This window comes from Coregonus clupeaformis, chromosome 15 (assembly GCF_020615455.1).
Source record: "Coregonus clupeaformis isolate EN_2021a chromosome 15, ASM2061545v1, whole genome shotgun sequence".
NCBI classification, from domain to species: Eukaryota; Metazoa; Chordata; class Actinopteri; order Salmoniformes; family Salmonidae; genus Coregonus; species Coregonus clupeaformis.
This window is the reverse complement of record NC_059206.1, coordinates 40,901,648-40,916,947: the sequence shown is the minus strand read 5'-3', so window position 1 is coordinate 40,916,947 and position 15,300 is coordinate 40,901,648. Positions and strand designations below refer to the sequence as shown.

At 43.4% G+C, this 15,300-nt stretch overlaps 1 protein-coding gene across 2 annotated transcripts in view; it reads left to right on the top strand.

The window, feature by feature from the left end:
• The first annotated feature begins 5,283 nt into the window (after positions 1–5,283).
• LOC121582438 (dihydropyrimidinase-related protein 2) overlaps positions 5,284–15,300 on the top strand; it is a 31,167-nt gene continuing 21,150 nt past the window's right edge. Inside the window, exon 1 of one of the 2 annotated variants that reach the window (XM_041898212.2) lies at positions 5,284–5,676. In XM_041898212.2, coding sequence (XP_041754146.1) covers positions 5,419–5,676 — 258 coding nt within the window. In that variant the 5' untranslated portion in view covers positions 5,284–5,418. Of the gene's footprint in view, positions 5,677–12,543; positions 12,924–15,300 lie in introns of those variants that run through there. The other variant, XM_041898211.2, reaches the window with a different exon arrangement.

Here is a 15,300-nt window from a genome sequence, read left to right as displayed (position 1 = left end):
TGCATCAAATCAAAGCCAGCAGGGAGAGGCAGGGTGGTATGGCTGGTAGCCAGTCCTCATACCTCAGCCTAAAACATGCAGTCAGTTGTCATATTCCAGAGCCTTAAAACACCAAATGTTTAGCTGAGTGCGTGCCTGCACAGTCATTTGTCATGAAATGGAGCTTGTCCTGTCCCTGAATGTCCCTATGGAGGCCACAGGCCTGGTTCTGCTGACTGGCACTTCTGCCTCTTCCTGAGGGGGTATACTACAAAGCAGGATCAATGAGTTAGCTAACTAACTTGCCTAAATATTCTTCAATCACTTTTTATTGTTTAGAAAGATACGTTTTCATGGTCTAATTGACTCATCAACCAATAACACATACGTTTAGCTTTCTTAATTTTTAATGAACCAGAAAATCAATAGTTATTTCTGGTTGTTTATTAAAGTTAGTTGCCTAACTCATTGAACATACTTTGTAGTATACCCCTCTGGACATTATCCCACTCATGTTTCTCATATCACTGTCTTCATGTACAGTGAGGGAAAAAAGTATTTGATCCCCTGCTGATTTTGTACGTTTGCCCACTGACAAAGAAATGATCAGTCTATAATTTTAATGGTAGGTTTATTTGAACAGTGAGAGACAGAATAACAACAAAAAAATCCAGAAAAACGCATGTCAAAAATGTTATGAATTGATTTGCATTTTAATGAGGGAAATAAGTATTTGACCCCTCTGCAAAACATGACTTAGTACTTGGTGGCAAAACCCTTGTTGGCAATCACAGAGGTCAGACGTTTCTTGTAGTTGGCCACCAGGTTTGCACACATCTCAGGAGGGATTTTGTCCCGCTCCTCTTTGCAGATCTTCTCCAAGTCATTAAGGTTTCGAGGCTGACGTTTGGCAACTCAAACCTTCAGCTCCCTCCACAGAGTTTCTATGGGATTAAGGTCTGGAGACTGGCTAGGCCACTCCAGGACCTTAATGTGCTTCTTCTTGAGCCACTCCTTTGTTGCCTTGGCTGTGTGTTTTGGGTCATTATCATGCTGGAATACCCATCCACGACCCATTTTCAATGCCCTGGCTGAGGGAAGGAGGTTCTCACCCAAGATTTGACGGTACATGGCCCCGTCCATCGTCCATTTGATGCGGAGATGTTGTCCTGTACCCTTAGCAGAAAAACACCCCCAAAGCATAATGTTTCCACCTCCATGTTTGACGGTGGGGATGGTGTTCTTGGGGTCATAGGCAGCATTCCTCCTCCTCCAAACACGGCGAGTTGAGTTGATGCCAAAGAGCTCCATTTTGGTCTCAGCTGACCACAACACTTTCACCCAGTTCTCCTCTGAATCATTCAGATGTTCATTGGCAAACTTCAGACGGGCATGTATATGTGCTTTCTTGAGCAGGGGGACCTTGCGGGCGCTGCAGGATTTCAGTCCATCACTTCGTAGTGTGTTACCAATTGTTTTCTTGGTGACTATGGTCCTAGCTGCCTTGATATCATTGACAAGATCCTCCTGTGTAGTTCTGGGCTGATTCCTCACCGTTCTCATGATCTTTGCAATCCACGAGGTGAGATCTTGCATGGAGCCCCAGGCCGAGGGAGATTGACAGTTCTTTTGTGTTTCTTCCATTTGCGAATAATCGCACCAACTGTTGTCACCTTCTCACCAAGCTGCTTGGCGATGGTCTTGTAGCCCATTCCAGCCTTGTGTAGGTCTACAATCTTGTCCCTGACATCCTTGGAGAGCTCTTTGGAATCTGATTGATTGATTGCTTCTGTGGACAGGTTTATTTTATACAGGTAACAAGCTGAGAGTAGGAACACTCCCTTTAAGAGTGTGCTCTTAATCTCAGCTCGTTACCTGTATAAAAGACACCTGGGAGCCAGAAATCTTTCTAATTGAGAGGGGGTCAAATACTTATTTCCCTCATCAAAATGCAAATCAATTTAATAACATTTTTGACATGCGTTTTTCTTGATTTTTTTGTTGTTGTTATTCTGTCTCTCACTGTTCAAATAAACCTACTATTAAAATTATAGATTGATCATTTCTTTGTCAGTGGGCAAACGTACAAAATCAGCAGGGGATCAAATACTTTATTCCCTCACTGTAAGTGCATGGAGTCAACACTGACATAACACTCTGTGTTGATGCTTGTAACGTGATTTTGGATCTTTTTAAGCTCCATGACTGGAAGATAACTACCCCCCCTCTCTCACACACACACACACACATACTCACGCACAACAAAAGTAGGGTGGTTGGTCGGGGTGGATGAGTAGACGTATAATGCGATCATCTAGCAGCAACCCAAGATTGCATGTTCGATTTTCATCACAGACAACTTTAGCATTTTATCTAAATAGAAACTTTGCTACTACTTTTTAGCTACTTTGTAACTACTTAGCATATTAGCTAACCCTTAGCCTAACCCTTTAACCTAACGCTTTAACCTAACTCCTAACCTTAACCCCTAGCCTAGCTAACGTTAGCCACCTAGCCAACGTTAGCCACAAGAAATTGGAATTCGTTACAAATTATAAGTTTGCAAATCCGTAACATTTTGTACGAATTACAATTCTTAACATATTGTACAAATTGCAATTTGTAACATATACGAAATGGACGATGGACAAATTAATACATACCATATGAAATGTAAGATATCATACTAATTGGAGTGTCCCGGATTTACGTTTACTTTGTTACGTCTACCCAGGTTGAATTATCAATCAGTGAAACCCCTTTAGTGGCCTCAGGCTTCCTGTAGGCACAGCACAGATATAGACGTCTCACCGACAACTGTTGAACAACACTCTCCAAGAGCTGCCGTCAGTCAATACCCCATGCTTCTAGCTCAGTCATTCTGACCCTTAACCCCACGGCAATGTTACTTCCCGGCATGTAACTGGAGTAGAACCCCTGCCTGGGACACCAATGGCAAGCATTGATTTTGTGCAATTTGAAACAGCTCACGGATGCCACACAGGAATTAGCTGTCTCTGTCTGCATGTGGTTTAGCAGTAACTCAGGAATTAAACAGATAGCTCCAGTGACAGAAGTTTGATTTGTAGCACTGACTGAGTGGAGGTTTACATTGTTTCATTTTCAGTCCCTATAAAGAATAGCCTACTGTCCTCTAGTGGTGAAGATATGTATGAGGCATGCCTGTGCTTTGTGTGTTCGGGAAGGCTGGGGACCTGTAGTGTGTCTATGTATGCTTGTTACCTATATGAAATGCATGTTCAGTAGAAATTACTTATGTGTATCAAGATGGTTAGTTATGCATTCCTTGTACACTCTGACAATACACAGACACTGAGAGTCAGACTGTAAGGTGCAGTGTAACTTGATCTTAACACAATTGCACTGAACCCGTTGATCCTCAGTCTGGCATGTGGCAAAGTGGCTGACTTGGATAAACAGTCAGGATGGCTGAATGAATCTGCTGAGTCAGTAGGCTGTTGAGCAGTATCCAAGAAAAGTCCACCCTCACTCCCATTCTTCTCTAACCAGTGGGACATGGGACAGAACAGTAATTGATGGTAATCAATGAAGGGGGGATTTTGTTTGGCATTCCGGAGATACAAATATCAATTATCCTAGAATTCAGTTCTGCTTGCTTTGTAATAATGCATGCATACACATCATTCCTCCTTCATAATATGTATGTATGTCCTTCTCCATTTTTTTCTTTAGATAATATCAGTAAAAGCATGCATGAATGTAGTTTGAGTGTGTTGTAGGAAGTCTGGCCTGTTGAGATTGGGAGGGTTATGTTTTAATAATATAAATAATATAATATGCCATTTAGCAGACGCTTTTATCCAAAGCGACTTACAGTTTTCACTGGAGAAGGACACACAGAGCTGGCCACCACCCTGTAACCCATGGTAACACAACAAGCTGCAATGGGAGGAGCTTGGGAACTTGCCGCCTCTGGATTGGCTGGAAGCAGGTGTTCTGAGGTTCAATGTGGGGAAGGTGTAGGAGGAGGAGATGACATGGGGTAGGAGGCGGGATGGAGAAAGTGTGTGTGTGTGCATGTGTTACCGAAAGAAAGCAGTGATCATTGCTGTGCACTACCTGTTAATCCAGACACAGAAAATACATTCTCTAACCACTGGGGGATGGATGCAAGTGCATCAACGTCAGAGTTTTGTTTTCTGTGACAGTGTAACAAATGAGCAACAGTGCATAAAATGGATTTACAACTCTTTGAACACAATCTGTTTCGTAATGCTAGGACCATGCACTCCATATGCGGATGGAATGCCCAGAGGGGCAAACTTAGTTATAAAATGTGATTTGTCTCCAGAATCTAGTTGAGTCATGTTTTTTTTTTTTTTTTACATGTGTGAGCAAGGGAGAAAGAATTCAGAACATTAGCAACTCCTGCCAGAGCTCTCAGCTCAACCGTCACTTGTGCGGCAGACTTTCCCAGTCACACAGAATGGGATGGTGCTGAAAGGACAGCTCCCTTCATTATTGAGCTGGGTGTGAGGTAGCAATCTGTGAGATGTGCTCGGACTGCCTTTTGACCCCATTCTGCAGATTGTTCAAAATTCAAGTTTTCAGTTAGCCACAATTTAATACAATAAAATACATTTATTGAAGCAGATTTCTCACCACTAACCTCTCAGCTGCAAATCACAGTAGGACCAGTGTATGAAGCTTTTGATTGACACCATAGTGACCATACCCCTCTAATTAATAGGCTACACTTCATAGATAGGGGCAACAGATGAGTTCTGATGAGATTTGATTGACAAAGCATTGTCCTATGCCAGTGAGTTCACTGTTCATTTTTGGGCATCACTTCCGGACATATGGCTATACTCTGATGTCATCCAGCCATATCTGAGCACCAGTCACTGTGGAGGAGTTTGCTTGCAGTTTAAAGGTATACCTTCTCGGCATCTCTCAAACTCATTGCCCATTGGGATAGGTTAGTGAGAAATTTGGCTATGTTAGGTTGGACATGTTATTGGATAATTTGTTCATGTTTTGCATTTAGGCTACATGGGTTATATTTTCTAGCTACACGAGTACAGGTAAGCAATTATCTGAGTGTAACAGATTACACCTTGTCTCAAAATCGTATGATGCTATGAAAATGATAGGTCCTGGTGAAAATATTGTGCAGTCTGAATGTACTGTATCTCTGAGTTATTGCTTGAGATGAGCTAAGCAAGTAATTGTACTTTAAGATTTTTCGTTTTTTACATATCGTAATTGATGACGCGTGTTATTCTGCCTTTCAGCAGTGAAGACAGATACAGCATTTTCATTCAGCGCTGATATCGTTCAAGGTGCGACCACCTGCGCTATCAACCGATAAGGCGGTGGCTGTCCAAGTTTACAGATCGCAATTTACAAGCAGCGCTACAAGGGTTCAGAACTCAGCAAACGCACTGTGGAATCATGTCGACTACCGGGAAAGTCCCTGCCTTCTTCAAGGACATGGGCTCGGGTAGCCCCAAGCCACGGCAGAAATTCTGTGGCATGTTCTGTCCAGTTGAAGGCTCTGGCGACAGCAAGACGTTGGATTTCCAGTCACTGCCGGGGGGCAGTAGCAGGAGTGACGGACGGGTCATTGACAAGCAGACGGACATCTCCCTGCCAAGGGTCGAGATACGGGAGAGCAGAGGAAAATCAGCCCTGCAAAACCTGGATGATAGGGTAAGAGAGCTGCAGATGTTTCTGCTTTGTCACTGGATGAAATTGTGCATTTTTGTCTTTTAGTAGATGCTCTTATCCAGAGCGATTTACAGTAGTGAGTGCACACATTTTCATACTTTTTTGGGTGGTGAAAATAAATTAAATGTATTTTTGTTTCTTTCATATATCTCTCTGTAGAATATGTATGTTTGCCTCTCACAGAAAAGCAGAAATAAATCAACACAGTCATGCAGAAATGAGTTCATTGGGATCTCTAGAAACTTGCCAATCAGTAATATAGTCAAGTCTCTTTCCAAACCATTTAGCTAATGGCTTAACTCAATCAATACCTCCATGTTCCTCAGGCACTACCTTGTGCAGAGTATGCACTACCAGTTGCATAAAGTTAGTTGATTATTTAACCATTGCCTACCAAGCCTAGAGGATCAGGTTCCATATGCCAGTGCATGTTATTGTGGTATGGATCATTGACTATAGGGAAAGCAAACCCAGAGCAGGGCTAGCACACAGCTGATATCATTCACATCACTCTTCAATGGACTGGACATTATCAGGTAGAGTTTGCCTACATTTCCCATGAGGCGCTGTGATGCAATGGGCAATTACTTCCTGTGCTGTGCTAGGTGGAGTATCCATCAGAGGGAGAAGTTCCTGTAGTTCCTGTTGTGAGCTGGCCATGATGCTGACTGAGATAGATGTTCCATATAGGGTCCCTCTGCACTAGGTGTATAGGTCTGGCATATGTGGGAGGGAAACACACACACACACCCTGTGAGGTTCCTGCCACTCTGACTGTGCATGCTTGATGACCAGAGGCTGGGGATTTGATCGATAAAAGGCTGGGCTGCTGCAGTGTGACCACAGAAAAACCTGCTAAAGTATATAAAACCATGCACTCTAACATTGACATTGTCCTATAATTTAACATATGACTTGCTCTATGCATAATGGATACTGTGTACTAATTGTGTGATTTAGACTTTTATGGTTTCCGCTCCTGTGTTTCTTCCTCACTAAAACACAGAGTAGATCATGCTACTTCTCATTCCCTGTTCAGTGTCTTGGACTCTTTTGACTCCCTGCTTAAATGAAGGTAATATATTATTCTTTTTATTTTTTAAATAGGCCTCTTATCTAAGCTCCTCTTTACTGCCTTGTCTACTGCAGTCCCTCTGTGCACTTATTATCTTCCTCCCCTTGTCTTGTCCACTGAAATGATCACAGAGCTCTGAAAGATCCTCTCTTACTGTAAAGTATATTTTATTCCTCTCTCAAATCATATGAAATCGAATTTTATTTGTCACATGCGCCGAATACAACAGGTAGGATAAGAGCGTCTGCTAAATGATGTAAATGTAAATGTGTAGACTTGCTTACGAGCCCTTCCCAATGATGCAGAGTTAAAAAATAGTAACACAAGAGAAATAAAATAAACAAGAATGCTATATACAGGAAGTACTAGTACCAGATCAATGTGCAGGGGTACAAGGTATTTAAGGTAGATATTTACATGAAGGCAGGGTTAAGTGACTAGGCATTAGAATAAATAATAATATAAAGAGTAATAATAAAGAACAGAGTAGCAGCAGCATATGATGAGTATGAAAGTGTGTGTGCTATGTGTGTGGGTTTTGTGTGAGAGTGTCAGTGTAGTGTGAGTGTATGTAGTGTGTATATACAGTGCCTTCTGAAAGTACACTGCTCAAAAAAATTAAGGGAACACTTAAACAACACAATGTAACTCCAAGTCAATCACACTTCTGTGAAATCAAACTGTCCACTTAGGAAGCAACACTGATTGACAATACATTTCACATGCTGTTGTGCAAATGGAATAGACAACAGGGGGAAATTATAGGCAATTAGCAAGACACCCCCAATAAAGGACTGGTTTTGCAGGTGGTGACCACAGACCACTTCTCAGTTCCTATGCTTCCTGGCTGATGTTTTGGTCACTTTTGAATGCTGGCGGTGCTTTCACTCTAGTGGTAGCATGAGACGGAGTCTACAACCCACACAAGTGGCTCAGGTAGTGCAGCTCACCCAGGATGGCACATCAATGCGAGCTGTGGCAAGAAGGTTTGCTGTGTCTGTCAGTGTAGTGTCCAGAGCATGGAGGCGCTACCAGGAGACAGGCCAGTACATCAGGAGACGTGGAGGAGGCCGTAGGAGGGCAACAACCCAGGAGCAGGACTGCTACCTCCGCCTTTGTGCAAGGAGGAGCAGGAGGAGCACTGCCAGAGCCCTGCAAAATGACCTCCAGCAGGCCACAAATGTGCATGTGTCTGCTCAAACGGTCAGAAACAGACTCCATGAGGGTGGTATGAGGGCCCGACGTCCACAGGTGGGGGTTTGGCATTTGCCAGAGAACACCACAGATGAAAGCAGGTTCACACTGAGCACATGTGACAGACGTGACAGAGTCTGGAGACGCCGTGGAGAACGTTCTGCTGCCTGCAACATCCTCCAGCATGACCGGTTTGGCAGTGGGTCAGTCATGGTGTGGGGTGGCACACATGTGCTCGCCAGAGGTAGCCTGACTGCCATTAGGTACCGAGATGAGATCCTCAGACCCCTTGTGAGACCATGTGCTGGTGCGGTTGGCCCTGGGTTCCTCCTAATGTAAGACAATGCTAGACCTCATGTGGCTGGAGTGTGTCAGCAGTTCCTGCAAGAGGAAGGCATTGATGCTATGGATTGGCCCGCCCGTTCCCCAGACCTGAATCCAATTGAGCACATCTGGGACATCATGTCTCGCTCCATCCACCAACGCCACGTTGCACCACAGACTGTCCAGGAGTTGGCGGATGCTTTAGTCCAGGTCTGGGAGGAGATCCCTCAGGAGACCATCCGCCACCTCATCAGGAGCATGCCCAGGCGTTGTAGGGAGGTCATACAGGCATGTGGAGGCCACACACACTACTGAGCCTCATTTTGACTTGTTTTAAGGACATTACATCAAAGTTGGATCAGCCTGTAGTGTGGTTTTCCACTTTAATTTTGAGGGTGACTCCAAATCCAGACCTCCATGGGTTGATACATTTGATTTCCATTGATAATTTTTGTGTGATTTTGTTGTCAGCACATTCAACTATAAAGAAAAAAGTATTTAATAAGATTATTTAATTCATTCAGATCTAGGATGTGTTATTTTAGTGTTCCCTTTATTTTTTTGAGCAGTGTATTCACAACCCTTGACTTTTTCCACATTTTGTTGTTACAGCCTGAATGTATTATTTTTTGAATATTTTTTGTCACTGGCCTACAAACAGTACCCCATAATGTCAAAGTGGAATTATATTTTTAGACATTTTTACAAATTAATTCAAAATGAAAAGCTGAAATGTCCTCAGTCAATAATTATTCGACTCCTTTCTTATGGCAAGCCTAAATAAGTTCAGGAGTAAAAATGTGCTTAGCAAGTCACATAATACGTTGCATTGACTCACTCTGTGTGCAATAATAGTGTTTAACATGATTTTTTAACGACTACCTCATCTCTGTATCCCACACATACAATTATATATAAGGTACCTCAGTCGAGCAGTGAATTTCAAACACAGATTCAACCACAAAGACCAGGGAGTGTTTCCAATGCCTCGCAAAGAAGGGCACCTATTGGTAGATAGAAATGCAAAAAAGCATACCTTGAATATTCCTTTGAGCATGGTGAAGTTATTCATTACACTTTGGATCAATACACTCAGTCACTACAAAGATACAGGCGTCCTTCCTAACTCAGTTGCCGGAGAGGAAGGAAGCTGCTCAGGGATTTCACCATGAGGCCAATGGTGACTTTAAAACAGTGACAGTGTTTAAGTGATGTGATAGGAGAAAACTGAGGATGGATCAACAACATTGTAGTTACTCCCCAATACTAACCTAATTGACAGAGTGAAAAGAAGGAAGCCTGTACTGAATAAAAATATTCCAAAGCCTGCATCCTGTTTGCAACAACGCATTAAAGTAATACTGCAAAAAATATGGCAAAGCAATTCACATTTTGTCCTGAATACAAAGTGTTATGTTTGGGACAAATCCAATACATCACATTGCTGAGTACCACTCTCCATATTTTCAAGCATAGTGGTGGCTGCATCATGTTATGGGTATGTGGAGTTTTTCAGGATAAAAAAGAAACTGAATGGAGCTAAGCACAGGCAAAATCCTAGAGGAAAACCTGGTTCAGTCTGCTTTCCACTGGACACTGGGAGATGAATTCACCTTTCAGGAGGACAGTAACTTAAAACACAAGGCCAAATCTAGACTGGTGTTGCTTACCAAGAAGACAGTGAATGTTCCTGAGTAGCCGAGTTAGTCTTGAGTTAAATCTGCTTGAAAATATATGGCAAGACTTGAAAATGGTTGTCTAGCAATGATCAACAACCAATTTGACAGAGCTTGAAGAATTTCAAAAAGAATAATGGGCAAATATTGTACAATCCAGTTGTGCAAAGCTCTTAAAGACTTACCCAGAAAGACTTTCAGCTGTAACCATTGCCACAGATTATTCTAACATGTATTGACTCAGGGGTGTGAATACTTATATAAATTAGGTATTTCTGTATTTCATTTTCAATCAATTTGCAAAAATGTCTATAAACATAAGTGGGGAAAAAATATATTTAATCATTTTTTAATTCAGGCTGTGACACAACAAAATGTGGAATAAATCAAGGGATATGACTACTTTCTGAAGGCACTGTTTAGTCTTGTGAGTGTGCATAAAGTCAATGCAGGATTGGGTCAATGCAGATAGTCTGTGTAACCATTTAATTAACTATTTAGCAGTCTTATAGCTATTTAGCAGTCTAATGGCTTGGGGGTAGAATCTGTCTCTGAGCCTGTTGGTCCGAGAGCCGATGCTCCGGTACCGTTTGCCTGGACGGTAGCAGAGTGAACAGTCTATGGCTTGGGTGGCTGAAGTCTTTGGCAAATATTTGGGCCTTCCACTGACACTGCCTAATATAGAGGTCCTGGATGGCAGGGAACTCTGACCCAGTGATGTCTCTTTTCAGCCTCCTGAGGTGGAAGAGGCGCTGTCGTGCCCTCTTCATGACTGTGCGGGTGTGTTTGGACCATGTTAAGTCCTAAGGGATGTGGACGACAAGGAACTTGACGCTCTCTACCCACTCCACTACAGCCCTGTCGATGTGAATGGGGTTGTGCTCTCCCCACTTTCTACTGTAGTCCACGATCAGCTCCTTGGTCTTACTGATGTTGTGGGAGAGGTTGTTCACCTGGCACCACACTGCCAAGTTTCTGACCTCCTACCTGTAGGCTGTCTTATCGCCATCGGTGATCAGGCCTACCACTGTCGTGTCGTCAGCAAACTTGATGATGGTGTTGGAGTCGTGCGTGGCCACGAAGTCGTGGGTGAACAGGGAGTACAGGAGCACCCCTGAGGGGCACCCATGTCGAGGGTCAGCATGGCGGAGGTGTTGTTGCCTACCCTCTCCACTTGGGGCCGGCCTGTCAGGAAGTCCAGGATCCAGTTACAGAGGGAGGTGTTCAGTCTCAGGGCTCCAAGCTTGGTGATGAGTTTGGAGGGGACTATGGTGTTGAATGCTGAGTTGTATAATATGTGCAGCATTCTCACATAGTCATTACCCATCGTGTCCAGGTGGGAGAGGGCAATGTGAAGTGCAATTGAGATTGTATCACCTGTGGATCTGTTGGGGCGGTATGCAAATTAGAGTGGATCCAGGGTGTCTGGGATGATGGTGTTGATGTGTGTCATGACCAGCCTTTCAAAGCGCTTCATAATTACAGATGTGAGTCCTACAGGGTGATAGTCATTTAGGCAGGTTACCTTAGAGTTCTTGAGAACATGGACAATGGTGGTCAGCTTGAAACATGTTGAGATTGGGACAAGGAGAGATTGAAAATGTCTGTGCAGACACTTGCCAGCTGGTCTGCGCATGCTCTGAGAACATGCCTTTGTATTCCGTCTGGCCCGGTGGCCTTGCACATGTTAACTTGTTTAAAAGCTTTACTCACATCAGCCATGGAGAGCGAGATCACACAGTCATCCGGAACAACAGGGGCTTTCATGTAGGACTTGGTTTTTGTTTTCCTCGAAGCAAGCATTAAAGTCATTTAGGCCATTTGAAAGGTATGCTTCATTGGGCATCTCACGGCTGGGTTTCACTTTGTAATCCATTATAGTCTGCAAGCCCTGTCACATCTGACGAGCATTGGAGCCGATGTAATAGGATTCCAGCCTTCCTCCTATATTGTCCTTTTGCATGTTTGATGTCTCGTCTGAGTTCGTAGCGGGTTTTCTTGCATGGGTCCATGTCCGTGTCCCGGTCTTTGTAAGTGGTAGCTCTACGGATATTGCCTGTAATCCATGGTTTTTTATTTGGATAAATTCCTATAGTCACTGTGGAAGCAACTTTGTCTATGCACTTATTGATTAAGCCCGTGACTCTGCTCTGATTTACCTTCCATTTCCTGAGTAGGCTAACACACTCATTTCTGTTAATCCCTTACTGTATAGGCTACAATCAATGGTTTATCAACATTATGTGATTTAATAGATCTAAAGTATAGTTCTTTATATTGTTTATTAGCTATTACATAATGTCATAAATGTATGGTGTTTTTATACCTATACATTGCTCCAGGATTGATCTATGATTTTTGTATGGTTATCATGAAGTTTTTAGGCCAAATTCTTCAATGATGACATAACCAAAATAACTCAAGGAAATATGACTTCATACCATAGAGAATCAACAACTAGACCGTGCACAGGCCGTGGAATGTATATTCAGGGCAGGCAGTAGGGGTGTAGCTATAACTGTAGCCTACTGTACTCCCTAATCCAGGTTGAGAAATGCATAGCATAGTGCCTGATTTCTCAATGGGTCAGGGCGGGGCTCTGCGCATGCACGTTGGGCTTCGTCAAGAGTATCTGTCCCTGTCTCAGTGTCTGAGTCCGTCTTGCAAGGTTTGGTGCATCAGCGGAGAACAGGAGAGAGGACGTGATTTGGAGCTGCAGTTCTTTCCCTAGATTCTACGAGCGGTGGCCTCCCCCTTTAGGACGCACGACTCCTTTTGGAATTGTACCCTCTTTGCTGCTAACTTCTCTGCCTATTCCACACCGGCCTAATCCACCCGGCAAACCGCACTATTCTGAACATCCATTCCATTGATAGCGGTCCATTAAGCGCAGCAAGAACAGAAGAGCGAAGATGTCTGGGCAAGGCTATCAGGGCAAGAAGAACATTCCCCGCATTACAGTGAGTTAGGAAAACATGTATTCATTCCATTGAACATTGTGCATGTATTGCTACAACTATCCTACAAAATGCTCCGTTCACCAGTCAGGCAAAGATGTGCATTGCTAAAATGAGGCTTGTGGTCCGAATTAGTTGAAGCTCTCTCGGGTAGCCTTAGGCTACAGCTCAGAGGTGGACGACCTGTTTGCATAAACTGTGAAATGCATTCTGCACGAGCTCTTGGTAATACATGTGTAATAAACGGGGTCTTTAGGATTAACATGGAGAGGTCACATTTTTTAGGCTATGTAAATAAATTATATTTCAAATGGCAATGGGCTAAACTAGGCTACTACAGTTTTGCTTATCGGGTCAACACGCGTGATCTTTCAGAGCATAGGCTATATTTCATGGGATTATCTCAATTGTCTTTCTTTGACAAGATGAGAGCCTGTAGCTAGCAGTCCACATTAGGATAGGCCATATCACATATGGATCTTGTAAGACTATCCTTGAAATCCATGTTGTCCTTGAATAATTTTCACACGAAAAAGTAAATCAGGCGCACGGCTGAGGTTTCGCGGTCGCGCATTATAGGCTACATTTCCTCGCAGATGTTCTTTGTTAGGGAACGGTATCTGGCCGGTTATCACTGCTCGCCTACTGGTGGAGCAATGCAATAGCTTTCTCGCATGTGCCCATCCGCTGCAATGTCGGGTTAGTTTTTCTGGACAATTCCAACTCCCGGTAAATTCGGTTACATTTTTCTTTATATATAAGCGGGTTTAGGACATGTAGGCCGTTATTGTTGACGGATTTTGTGTGGCTTTGGGCGAGGCAGCAACCCTGTCTCTCGCACCAGACTTTCGCTGGGAGCCGGCAGAAATCAAGGCGAAGAGAGTATATCACAGGATAATGGAAAGAGAAAAAGAATGAGAGGGGGGCGGCAGTGGCTCCAATTTCCTTTCTTGTCTCTCAGCCTCCACGCTAATGAAGGGAAAAGGGCAAAAACGACTATAGACTCCCTGTCTTTCCATATTTATATTGCTGAACTGGATCATTTACAGGTTTTCATCTCCAGTGGTCTATTTTAACTCCCCAACTAGTTGCTTCACAACCACACTGCAATGAACCTATGCTTGAATACATATTTGAAAAACATGTTTAGGCCTTTGTCATAAAACTATAGGCCTACTTCTCCATGTAATGGATGTCCTAAAGATCTATAACAGTCTAAGCTTTTTTGGGGAAAGTGCCTCTCTCCTCATTGCGTGTGCATGTGAGCTTTTGTATGGACAAAGAAAGCAATTTGAAAGGGGCTTTGGCTGGCATCCTGGTGGGTTACTCCAGCAGGCTGTCAGGCTGGCTGAGTCTGACAAAACTGAAGCAGGTTTGGCCTAAACCCCGTCACATCCCACAGCCTGCTCATATGGATACGGCAGCCGCCAGCCATTACCCGGTGAAGGAAGCAGGCCAGGGCTAACCCACCTAATGATCTATTCACATAGTCACACACACACACACACTATCATGCTGCGGTGCTCAGGCCCCACTACTGAGCATGCACCCTTCCTGTCCTCATCCCTGTCTGAGCTCTTGTTGCTAAACTCAGCCGTTGCCCAACATGAGGATGACAGAGAAAGAAAAGAGGTACGCCTAAAATAGCCCATCTTTCAGACAGTAAGAGATGAAAGAACAAAGTGGATAGACAGACAGATAAAGAGGGGTGATTGAGAGTACAGCACCAAGGGAGCAGCCACAGTGTGTGTACATGTGCCACACCCATGTGGCAGGGAGCAGTGAGTGCACTGTGTTGTCTGTCTGTCATATAGGCTGTGTGTGTGATCGAGGCTAACTCAGATATAGAACATATACTCTGGACCAGGGAAAGAGAACATGAGGGCGGAGAGGGAGATGAAGGAAAGAGACACTGAGACAGAGTAAGAACAAAGTACAGTAAATCTAACATACTAAAACAATTCACTGTATAACCAAACACACATGATCACTATAGATACACACAAAGGATATTATTGTATGCTACTTTCTGTCTTTCAAGTTAATTCAATTGTGTAATAATTTTTTGATTAGGACATAATTAGATCTGAACGTCCTTTTACCCACAAATGCACAAACACCCCCACAGAAACATATACACACACACACACACAGTCTTGTACAGCTAACCTTGCGGGGACACACAATTCAGTCCCATTCAAAATCCTATTTTCCCTAACCCTAACCTGTACTCTTACACTAACCCTAACCTTAACCCAAAAACCTTACCTTAACCCTAAACCTAACCCTAGCTCCTAACCCTTAACGTAATTCTAACACTAATTCTAGCCTTAACTCTAAACCCCCTAGAAATAGCATTTGACCTCATGGGGACTAATAA